This window comes from Crassostrea angulata, chromosome 1 (genome assembly GCF_025612915.1).
Source record: "Crassostrea angulata isolate pt1a10 chromosome 1, ASM2561291v2, whole genome shotgun sequence".
Taxonomy (NCBI): Eukaryota; Metazoa; Mollusca; class Bivalvia; order Ostreida; family Ostreidae; genus Magallana; species Magallana angulata.
The window spans coordinates 11,716,311-11,729,358 of record NC_069111.1 but is presented as its reverse complement, the minus strand read 5'-3'; the positions used below and the strand labels follow the sequence as shown (position 1 = coordinate 11,729,358).

The 13,048-nt window shown below is 33.1% G+C and overlaps 1 protein-coding gene across 1 annotated transcript; it reads left to right on the top strand.

Annotated features, from left to right (window-relative positions):
- The first annotated feature begins 987 nt into the window (after positions 1–987).
- LOC128156556 (uncharacterized) lies at positions 988–11,814 on the top strand. Its single transcript, XM_052818734.1, has 10 exons — positions 988–1,074; positions 3,302–3,346; positions 3,695–3,757; positions 3,981–4,106; positions 8,335–8,388; positions 8,789–8,860; positions 9,031–9,195; positions 9,757–9,923; positions 10,295–10,420; positions 11,671–11,814. Exons 1-10 carry the CDS (start codon positions 1,041–1,043, stop codon positions 11,776–11,778), a joined length of 960 nt encoding a protein of 319 aa, XP_052674694.1. The 5' UTR covers positions 988–1,040; the 3' UTR covers positions 11,779–11,814.
- Positions 11,815–13,048: the final 1,234 nt, after the last annotated feature.

The window sequence follows — 13,048 nt, the reverse complement described above, 5'->3', positions numbered from 1 at the left end:
AAATACTATAAAACTTTTAAACTTTGTGCAGCTCTTTTGCGTTTTGTTGATCATCCAAAACCTGTATGCGTGGTAAAATAGTTGATGCACAAAGTCACAATGATATAAACAATCAGCGTATGATTGATTAATTACATGCCCTAGCTCTTTGCCTCATAACAAGCAATCTAGAAATAAGTTACATTAATTTTACCTTATTCAGTATCATGATATCAAATTAAATGCCTTGTTGTTAAAATGCTGCAACCTATAGCTACATATGTAATGCATGTGCATGAATTCAGGATTTCTATGAAATAATTCAAGGTTTAAAAGGGCTATTTTTGTTTCAGATATAGATAAATACATTATTGAGTTAATATGTTAATAAACATACCTCGATGAGAGCCTTTCATAGAGTTTACTTATATTGCACCATATTCACAAAATACATCAACGGTCTGTTGTCATACCAGTTGTATTTCTAAAAATCTAATCTTGCTGTTACTTTAAAAACTGAAGGAGGTTTGTTTATCTATCGCATGCAATTCTTAGGCTTTGCCTTGTGGCAACACACTGAACAAAATATTATATAGTAAACACTTTATTTCTTAAAACTGATTGAATGAAATCTAAAGTTTTGTTGAATAAACTGTAAACCGTGTTGGTTTTTTTTTTTTGCGATAAATTATTATCATTTTACTCGTAATTGCACTCTATGTATTGCAGATTACTTGTATGCATGCTTTTTTTTATATTCAATGAAAAGGTGATTTTTCGTGTATAACTCGTATGACAAGTGTATACATTGATTTCAAACCCTTTTTTGATTAGATAATTATATTAATTGGTTTGTAAATATTCTTAACAACGCCGGTTATGGATTTCTTGCATGTTGGTAGGCATAATTCTTACAACAAAATACATGTACGATATGCGCCCTTTTAAATGCACAAAACGTGACAGGTTTCCAAACTTGATAAGATTTTACTCTTTGTCCGAAAATCGGAATAATTCAACTAGTGCCTAGTCTTATCACTTAGACATCATAACTTGTCAAAATGGGACCATGGTGCATCTTTGTGTTATGTATTGGCAAGTATTTGAACTTGTACATTTAATTTTATAAGTTATGTCACTAGAAATGTTCAAGTCTTTAAGACAGTGTCAAATATTACCGAAAAGAATTTATAAAACTCTTATTTCACAAGAAATTCTCTGAGATGTGCACATCTCAAAACTTGCTTATCAAATCCATGGCTTATATTTTGTCATGACATTTTTGATCTTGAATAAGCTATATATTATAGTTATAACTTTGATAACTATAGATCTATAACTAAATTTTACGGACAATAAGACGATATTAAGAATAGATTTTTTGTAATGATTGGTCGATTCAGTGATAAGGTCGATGCTTGGTTATTACCGTTGTGAAAGATCATCAAATGATATGTCTTTTTTGCATTTGGTTCCAAAGGTTGCAATAAAACATTGCTTTTTTATGGATGTATATAAATAAAATTATCATAATAATAATAATAATGTATATATAACTGGTGAGTTATTATGAATATTTGGATAAATGATATGGATGATAAATGAGATTTAAATGATGAATTTATACCTATTACACTTTTACAACTTTTAGAAACGCTTTATTAGACAATTAATCAATGACCAAAATTAAAGTACGTGTAAATGTGAAAGCCATGAAAATGATATGGTTATTATTCATAAAAAGGTTTTGTTTTATGATATATACATGTATAGATGTAATTTTAGTACTTAGATTGTCGAATGAAGGTTTGCGTGACTTGTAATACGATGAAGTCAATACACTCCTGATTGAAATATTAAAAAATATCTCCTCCCCATTAAGATAAATTTGCTTTTAATTTGCTATCTTTCAAAACTATGGCTGAAATATTGAAGAAATACCTCTTCCCTTTAAAGATAAAATTGCTTTCCCTATCTTTAAAAATCGCGCATTTTTTTCCATCAAAGACTCAAACACCCTTTATTAGGTGCACACTAAGGTATAACAAATTACAATCCACGCGTTTGACTTATCGGTTCAAGGACCTCTCAGATTTCATCTTATCTTCCTAAAGGTGCCGTCCTATTGACAATTCGACGTAATATAGTGACCGACATGTACATGTAGATCAAACACTACGATACTATGGGGGTGGTTCCCGAGCGAGCGATAAATGCAATATCAACCAATCCACTGCCCGTACATGTTTTTAGTACTGATCTACACAAATGTACATTATATATACATGTATCTGTACATTTGTATATCAGTTTGCCAAAAGACGACCCTTCTTCTATTGCCACTTTATGTACTTCTGGGTCACGGTTTAATTTGATTAACAGAAGTTTTCATATCAATTTTACAATATCTTACATGTAAATCCCAATTTTTGAAACGCATTTTATGAACAAATGCTATTGTAAAACCTCCCAATAGGCACGCAACGTTTTTTCAACGTTAAGGAATGGTTGAATTGAAATTGCAACGTTGATCAGCTATTATTCAATGTTGAATCAAGCTTTAGGTTTCAATGTTAAAACCCAAACCAAATAATCTCAACGTTGGTTCCACGTTCAAGACTTATTTTCAACGTTTAAGACATCAACAACTTTTCTACTTAGACGCAACCTACTATATATATATATATATATATATATATATATATATATATATATATATATATATATATATATATATTTGAAAAGTTGAACATTTCAACAAAAGACTTTATACAAAAGTGTCGATTTTTGACGTTGAAGCAACGTTATATTTTTCAATGTTGTTTGAACTTTTTAAAAATGCAACCATATTTCAACGATGAAACAACGTTGCTGCCTGACGTTGAAACAACGTTGTTTCAACGTTGAAATGCCTGTTTGGCCCTTATTAAATACTGATTAATATTCTTAAGATATTTTTCCATCCATATTTAATTTCACAATGTGTCCTTTTCTTACCTTCAAAGAATTCAATTGTTAGTTTAAATCAGTGACTGTTTATAAGATAATGACAGTGATATTAAACAAAATTATGTTAATGATGTACAAATTAAGGACATTTTTTAAATAAAGCGTTGAGCTGAAAATCAAACTTGTTTGTTTTAATTAATCAAAATAAAATTATGATTAAAAATGCGGATTTTTTTTTGTTGTAAATTATCTTAGCAAACTGTCCGAAAAGTTATTTCATTCTGTGGTTCTCGAAGCTCAAAAACTATCGTTTAACATAAAATAAAATCTAATTCATTTTTATCATTGAATTTTATCATGTACACGTTTCCAGCTGCTGCATATGGGGAATTGTGTGACAATGACCACAAGAAAAATGGTAAGTTTATATGACAGGAGGATCTCAAGTCTTGTTCAAACTATCTGAAATTTGTAATTTTTTTTTAAATGACATTAATTTGATAAAATGATATACTTGTGTGAAAAAACATGCGACATGTATTATATGGGGGCCAAATTTCTCATTTTCACTATGTTATTCAATTGAAGAAATGAAACAGATAAACGAAAGATACGTACATGTAAATGCATTAATATACAGTTTATCGTTTATACAATATCCGAAAATTCATTCGATACATTTATTTATCGATTTTCCTAGTTTTCTTTCCCGCTAGACCTAAAGATTTCATTAATACTTTTATAAAGATTATTGCGTGTTTTACAGAAATAATACACAAAATAGACGATTATTTTAAGCATCACCATAACCAAGAGCTGCTTAAACATGGTTTGTATGTTTTGAAATAATATTTTTCTTCGAAATTCGATTAAAATTATTTATATTTAAATATTTTTACGTTTTGTTTTCCATTTTGTTTATTGATTTGTTTTGGTTTTTTACTGTTTATTTTTGTTTTGTTTTGTTTTGTTTTTGTTTGCTTGTTTTTTATTGAATACAAATTTAACTTAACAATGTAGAAAGTAAAAAAACACGAGTTTTATGAGTTCAGTTCTGGAGCATTACATCTACCCTGATATGTACATTGTCGATCTTGGGAGGCATTACGAGGTATTACAGCAAGAGCACCACCACCACGAACACCACAAACCCCCACACCACCACCACACATCTACTAGTGAGTATCCTTAACACATTATGTACATAATCATTGCAATGTTTTCATTTAATCATCATCGTTAAATTCTTTACATAGAATCGTTATTGCATTCTTTACTTATCTTATTCTTTGCACAATCAAATCATAATATTATTCATTAAGTATCGCCATTTTATTGTCTACATAGTATCATCATTGCATTATCTACATAATATCATTTAAATAAACAATAAAATGATTTCTTTGGTTGATTCATTCGGTGGCTAGATTGCAGAAAAATACATAACCAGCGTTAGCGCCATATATAACGAAATATTTACATCCACCAACTTGAAGTATTATTCCCTCAATTTCTTACGGAAACTTAATTATAAATAGTTAACTCATAGCTCTATAGAAATAGCCAGACTGAAATATACACACCACATTTATCGATGGTCGAAATCTACAGCGGCTGAAACCGACAAGAAACTGACAGGACTGAAATTCACAAGCCCCGTTTATCGATCGGTCGAAACCTACAGCGACCGAAGAAAATTCACGGACTGCACGAAATAATCATGACAATTTCAGACTCAGAGTCTCACAAGAGACGATTTGGCTGTTTCTTTTAGCTAACGTACTTATGTACGTTAACAGTAATTTAGTGAATTTTACTTACTTTTCATTATCAATTTATTAATTAGTTAAAAGAAAGATAAACAATAAAATAATTTCTTTGATGATTCATTCGGGTTATGAAGGTAGCGCTCATTGCACAAAAATTTTCCTAACCCGCTATGCGGCTTATGTATTTTTTCTGTACATAATGTTGCTACCTTCATGTCCCGATTAAATCACCAAAGAAAGCATTTTATTGTTTAAGTATACATTTAGTATCATGATAACGTATTTGTATTTTATCAATTTGTTAAAAGATAGATGTAAATATTTATAGACAACTAGACTTTGACCCGTGCGTGCACGGGTTGACATTGCATAATTATGATATCGGACATTTACCAAATAGATACATTGACACAACCTATTGTTGATATTCATAACCAAGCTTTAAGCCTACAATAATGCTATTAGAACTATTTTAACAAGAGCTTGGACTTTAGGTAGTTGTGTCAAACAGCATGTGACGTAGGCCTGTCTATTTCATCGCTGGCCACTCAGCCAAGGCTCTGTGAAATCAACAAGATTTGTCTGGCTTTTGAGCTAAGACTATGCAATCTGTGTATATTTCAGTTGAAACCAGCGTCATTTAAACTTGTTTTGACGCAAGAAATAAATAGTTATGTCCTATCGAAAGTCCAAGGTCTTGTTAAAATGGTTCTGATTTTACTACACTCTGCTTAGTAAGAATAATCTAACTGCGGTGCGTCTTTTTACCACAATGAACCCCAATGATACCCCAATGAACCCCAATAATACCCCAATGATACCCCAATGAACCCCAATGATACCACAATGAACCTCAATGATCCCTAATGATAAGTTTGGGGTCGATAGTGCGATGACGAGATAATGCAATGACGATTGTGCGATGACGATTAAGCGATTATTGCACCATCGCGTCATCAATATCGCGTCATCGCTATCGCACTATCGCGTTATCATTATTGCACCATCGCGTTATCGCTAACGCACCATCGCGTCATCACTATCGCATCATCGCGTTATCGCCATCGTACCATGTCGTCATCGCGCTACCTCTTCCTAATGAACTTGGGGCAAGTTCATGTCACACACTCAGGTCATTAGAGAACGTTCAGTGTTTCTCCATAAGTATAAGTATTGACCAGACACAAATTTTGCACAGACAGACTTATGGACAAGATAATTCCTATAACCCTCCCTCTCCTCCCCCCCCCCCAAAAAAAAAACAACAAAACTTTGTTTAGGGGATGGGGTGGGCTTTTAAATAATGTCTAGGTATTGTTGGGGTTCATCAAAGTATCACTGGGGCTTACAATGGTATCATTACAGCTAAAATACGGTATCAGTGGTAAGTTAATGTTATTCAGGGTCTGGTTGGGGTTAATTGTTCATTAAGTACAGGTACATTCTTGTATCAATGAGATTTATTTCTGTATCATTTGGAAAATTAAAATTCATTGGTGAATGAATCATTGCACAGAGCTCATTTCAAGTTTATTGTGGTTCGTGAGATAACAACGAAATTTGATTGGGATAACAATAGGTTCACTGGGAAATCAGTCGGTGAAAAAACGCCGAATAGTTGAAATTTCATTCATTTGTGTAACATGTTGGTACATAAAATTCATTTAGTGTATCAATTATGAACATACTTAGTATCATTTGGGTATTTCAAAGTTCATTGGGGTATCATTGGGGTTCATTAGGGTAAAAAGACGCACCCATCTAACTGTGTCTCGGGACAGGCCTTCTTTACAGTTAAAATGCCTCACATTGTGTAATGTAGCAAAAAATTGCAGAATCGCTCCGAAACGACTTTGGATAAAATTAATGAAGCTGCGTTGAAAATAACCGTCAAATTATTCATAACTAACCATTTTTAGGCTGTAAATACATTTCATCTAAAAATTTAATTCATTATTAATGAAGAATTCAACTTAAACACGATGTTGACATTCGAAACTCTAGGGATTTTTTATATTAAATGCACTGAGTTAGAGTTATCTCCCATATTTCCTTTGATGAACAGAATAATTATATGACAAATTTTCAATGAAAATTTACACGTATTTGTAATATAGTTTTTGAGTTTATCCATGCAAATGTGATATTGTGGAAACATAAACTAAAGAGCCTCCCGCGATTTAGCGTGAATGTAATGCGCATGCACAAGATTGTAAAATCCAAAATGTCCAGATGATATCCGGATTTTTTAAAGGAATTTTCGTTGATTAATAATTAGCGAAGCTTGATTGAGAAAAAAATAAAAACAAATTGGTAATCTTCAAGTACCAATGATGTTTAAAATATATAAAACCAAAGATAGTACTCTTCTGGTTTCTCGGTATTAAAGCCCCAAAATTCGTCTATTTTTAATATAGTAGTATAGATAGAATGCTTTCTTTGCTGATTCATGCGGGTTATAAAGGTAGCAATCATTCCAGAAAAAAATTACATAATCCGCCAACGTGGCTTATTTGTAATGTCACCACCTTCATATCCCGCATGAACCACCAAAGAACGCATTTTATTATTTAAATAAGCATTGTCACATGTACTTTTATTTACATGGTGCAGGTATCATCGTTACAATATTTACATAGACTAAGTATCATGATTACATTATTTACACGGTATCATCGAAGCATTTTAAATACTGTTTCAGAATATAACATCATTTTTACATACATTTGTAATACATTGTAATATAATGGAGTAATTTCTAACAGTGTTTTAAGGTGTTTGGTCATGATTTTTTTTTTTCGAATATTTTTTTTTTAATTTTGAAATACTGACATGCAACTGTCGATTTTTAAATGACCAGTCAAAAAAGGTTACCAAGTTATAAGCGAGATACATAGTTCACATTTCTTTGTTATGTAAACAAAGCCCGTGTTTTTTGTTAACATAAGTTGTATTATATAGAAATATATACAATAGCTATAGAATTGATAGGGTTATAATTCAATTCTGGTTGTAACGCTTTGTTTGTTTGGCTGAAGAAATTCATGTCATAATTAATACGACAACCATGCAAAACGTATTATTTCGTTGACTCTTGCTTAGATCAACTTTAACTTTTCTAAATAATAATGCGTCGGTTTTTTTTTGAAATATATCATTTTTTAAAATATATGACAAGACAGAAATCTATGCGATCTAGTAAAATGACCTAGCAGTCGGAGTAAGAATTACTGTGACGTTATTAAAAAAAAGTTTAATTATAGTGAAATAAACAGCTTGTTTAAAAGATCGCCAGTATCTGAACTTGGTTGGTCACGTTTTCACTTCTTATTTTGTTTTAATTATTAGATTTACTATTAAGCAAACTACTTGTAAATGTAGACCAAAATTTGACACGAGCCTTGTTTTTATAAAATAACAAAGAATTATGAGCCCCCATATCTCGTTTTACATGTAACTTGATAAGTACCAATAACATTTTAACAGGCTGCTCTCAATACGTTATGCATTGCAAATAGTAAAAGTCAAAATTTGAAGGAAAAAAATCGTGACAATCCCCCATGACAATTTTGACCAATTTTTCATAAAAGCATGTATTTTTTGTTGAAAAATTGTTTTACTTGGTTGTATTTAATAGTATTTGGGAAAAGAAGCCACAGTCAACATGAGATAGAACATCTCACTAAAGAGTGTAAGTAGACATTCTATCAGTATGAAAAAAATGCAATTACTTTTTACGGGAAAAGTTATCATGCATTTTATGATAATCATCTTTTATCCCCACAACTGTGGGTATTTTGTTCAGACATTAGAATTGCATAATGTTTTTGGATGTTTTGGGTTAGAATTGCATAATGTTTTTGGATGTTTTGGGGTTTTTTTGCTTTGTTTTCTTGTTCCTTCTTTTATTTTTATTCGAAAGAGGTGTTTTAATTGAGGTGGGGGAGTTTGGGTGGAATTCAATATCGTTTCTAATTTCTATTTTTTTATTTTTGGGATGTGTATAAGAAAGGAGGCATGTTTGTTTGTTTCTCTTCATTTTTGTCCTAAGAATGAAATACTTATTTCTTTGTTACGTGTATATTGTTTAGTGGAGCATTTAGTGAAGGAAATGGTTGATCTGAATGACGCATGCGTACTTGACATTGTTTACTTTGTTGAAGGTAAATGTTCATTTCTAACAATTTTATTCGTTGTTTCATACAAAACCAATGCCAATAACAATTTGCGTAATTCTCTTGAAAAAGTGCGTGGATTATTTTCAATTGAATTTAATTATACAAACTGCTAGAACAGTGTTAATGAATAATTTAATGGAATGTCTCTCGCTAAGGGAAGCTTGGTCTGTCGCATCTTGGTAAAACCACTGTTCCGACCCATGCACCGCCCACTACCCACGCAGTTCATCACACCACCACAACCACCACTATAACCACCAAACCGCCAGTAACAACCACCAAACCGCCGGTAACAACCACACTACCGCCGCTCAACGTCCGTAAGAATTTCCGCATTGCGATTTAAAGAATTGCTATCAGTTGTTTAACAGAATACTCTATATAAGACTGTGTCATTGAACGGTAATCACTAGCACTGGCGTCGGAAGCAAATCGAAAGGGGGGGGGGGGGGCAGACTGATCCTCATATTGAAAGAAAAAAACCTAATTCCCAAAATCATGAAAATCCTAATCCGTGGGGGGGGGGGGGGGATAAACCTAGTATGCCTTTGACTCCAACTTCTTAATCTTTCAAACGTACATTACGGAACAATTATGTTTCCTGCAAAAAAAAAGTCGGGGGGGGGGGGGGGGGGGGCTGAACCCTCTATTCTGGTTAGGTCTAACTTAGCAAACAAACTGGGGGGGGGGGGGGCTAAGCCCCCCCCCCCCCCCCCCCCCCCCCCCCAGCACCGCCGGTTCCGACTCCTATGTCATTGCATTGAACTTTTTTCGCTTTCGTGTATTTAATGTGGATCAGCGCCGAGATTACTTTTTCCTAAGACCAGTCTAGATTATTGATCGAACAATATAAGGTTATGGTTTTAAATATCTTTTTGCAGCGCATGTGTGTAACGGTCTAGAATTTGTGCAAGCCGTTGCTATCGGTAACACTGTTCTGAACCCCCGAGCTGGATTGTGTACGGATGGAACCCACAGCCAATCAGAAGCGCTCGTCCTGAACACGTGCCACGCAGACTCCCCAGCAACCTGGAAGAGTGGATATAATGTTAGTAATTAATACATGTTCATCGTATCTATACACAGTCTCTTGTTACTATTAGTGTGAGAGTGCTTTATTTCATTTTTAAATAAACTTTGTTAAGCGTATGTAATAATCACGCACTAGATAGCTCTTGCCTCCATTATTGGTTTGTTGCAATATAGCGCCTTACTGTATCAAAAAGTTGGTATATCTTTTTTGAAGATGATGTGAAACTGAATATGTTTTGGATAGTGTATATATATTAAAAACACGTATATACTTTTGATCAAACGTCCCTAATTATGATTCTGAACCACATCCTTAAATAAAAGGTAATGATACTCTAATTGATCGGTTTAACAGCTTCATAATTTGAACCTCTTTGAATTATGCAGGTAATGCAGAACTGTGACAGAATCCCGAAGTATACCCCAATAGCCACCTTTCTGTTTGGAATGTACTCTATGGACGGGTCCTCCCTGTCCGGCGTGTTTATCAACTGTACACCGAACGGATTCAAGGTCACTATTATACATGTATATATATATATATATAATCCTTGTGTTTAGAATTGACTGTATAGGGGGTTAAATTTGTGGTTGGAACAAACGTTTGGTCCGATGGTTTGGCTCTTACAGTACAAGTATCGAATCATTTTGCATACACAACCAAATATCTTAACTAGTTTTAGACTTTCACATTTTTATACCCGCATTAGTCTAGTTTCAAAAATAGTAGATTGGACAATTGGAAGTAAATAAAAATAATACCGGGGGTATTTGTGCGTTACACAAAAAATAAAATAAAAACAGAGCTTATGCGTCATAAGAGTATTAACTAAAGAGGACCATTATATAAATAGTGCCTGTTTGGGAGGGTAACTGTTGAAATTGACACCCCGAGAAAGCCATTGTCAACCGATGCGAAGCGGAGGTTGACAATGGTTTTTTTGAGGGGTGTCAATTTCAATAGTTACCCTCTAAACAGGCACTAATTATTTTATTATACTGAATGTCTTATTTTTAAAGAAAATTTAACTGCTTTTATATAGAAATGAAGTGAATTCTACGGCGAACCGTACGCGCATAACTCACGCGCATGTAACAATTCGTTTTATTATACTTTCATGTTAAATACTGAAATCTGATTGGTTTATACGCAGTTGATAATCCGTTCTATTACCCTCAGCGTTAGCAACACACTTAGCAACGGGTAACACAACGAATTGTTACATGCGCGTAAACTATGCGCGTACGGTTCGCCAAAGAATTCACGTCATTTATATTTAAAAGTAGAAAAGTTTTCTGTAAAATTAAGACATTCAGTATAATAAAATAAATAGTGCCTGTTTAGGAGGATAAGAGTTGAAATTGACACCCCTCGAAAACCATTGTCAACCTCCGCTTCGCGTCGGTTGACAATAGCTTTCTCGCGGTGTCAATTTCAACTCTTACCCTCCTAAACAGGCACTATTTATATAGTGTTACCCGTTGCAAAGTGTGTTGCTAACGCTGAGGGTAATAGAACGGATTACCAACTGCATCTAAACAAATCAGATTTCAATATTTAACATGAAAGTGTAATTATTGGTTTTATTTCCTGGTTGTTTGGATGTATGCAAACATCTTTTTTTTTTCTTAAATTTTGAACACAAACAAATTTCAAAAATATTTGTTGAGAAAATCTAAGTTTTTTATATGCCTAAACAATTTTACGGCAAATACATGTCATAAATATAACATTTTTCAACATGTGTATGTTTATTTTACAGATGGCCGTACAAGTTTGTGGACACGGTCCTTTGATATTTGAGGTACAAACCGGGCTGAATCACAGTGGGCGCGAGAACCCTTACAATTATTATACTGTAAATTGGTGATTTTTGCTGATAATAAATAACAACAATTAAATTAAACTGTTCTCTGAGAATCGTTTCTGGGTTACAAATTTGTCACTGTTTCACATATACACTCTATAATTTAGTATAATAACAACTTTATAAGACTAACAAGATATGTATGACCTTCAAATGACCTTCAACCATCTTTGCGTCAAATTACCGAAGCTCATCTTCTGGCAAACTTGTCTTCATTAATTTCATTGGAGATTTTTATTGAATGTTTCGTTAGGGATTACATAATTACATTGTTAATCAGTGGTAGAGGGCATGTCCCAAATCATCATGACCGTCGTATGCTGTTTGGAGCAAAGGTCAAACACTTTGTAAATATGAACATGAACAAGTAGGCATCATGTCATGGTTGTTGTTAGGTCGCCATTACAACAAGTTCAACTTCATTGTTATTACTTATTCACTTGCATAGCTCTTCGACGATAACAGGTCGGATTTTATGATAATCAACGCTGTAAATTGCAAACCATTTTTTAAAAAAAACGCGTTAGAATTGTATTGACCTCGTTAAAAATTATATTCGGTCGTCGGTATTCAACACAAAATATACGCCAATTGATATCCTACTATGTGCATTGCAAACCCAATTATAGAATGCACGATTCAGACGCGCAAAAAGCGACAAACGGCAGAAAATGGTATAAAATAGAGAAATTCAATCGTGGAAATAATCTCAGCGCTGATCAACATTAAATGAAGTTCAATGCAATGATCAAGGACATCAAAACTGTCGCCCACGTTTTATGAATGCAGAAATAGGAGATAAGTTCAGAATATACGTGTGTTACAACTAGTCCTAGAACCAGTTCACTTTGAGGATAATGTCCTCGTAGTGTTCAAAAATTAAGCTTGTAGTATTTGTGTTGTGGGTGACCATGATTGGTAAAAAAAAACCTCTATTCTAGTTTTTTTCAACTATTTTTTAATTTCTAATCTATTCTATATCAATGCACATAAAAAGATACTTGTAGAAACTACAATAATTTATATTAATTCTATTTGTATCACAGGATCTACTAGAAGCAATTATTTAAGGAATAATGAATTATTCTTTGAGTATCATGAGGTTATAATTTTGATCACGCCCCGGCCGAAATTATCACCTCATAATATTCAAAGAACGGATCCTTATTACTGATACCTACATAATTTTCCAGCAATTTTACGAATAAATACTTGAATTTAATATACATAATCGATAGGTAGTGTTATCACAGGCAAAGACAAAAAATGATCG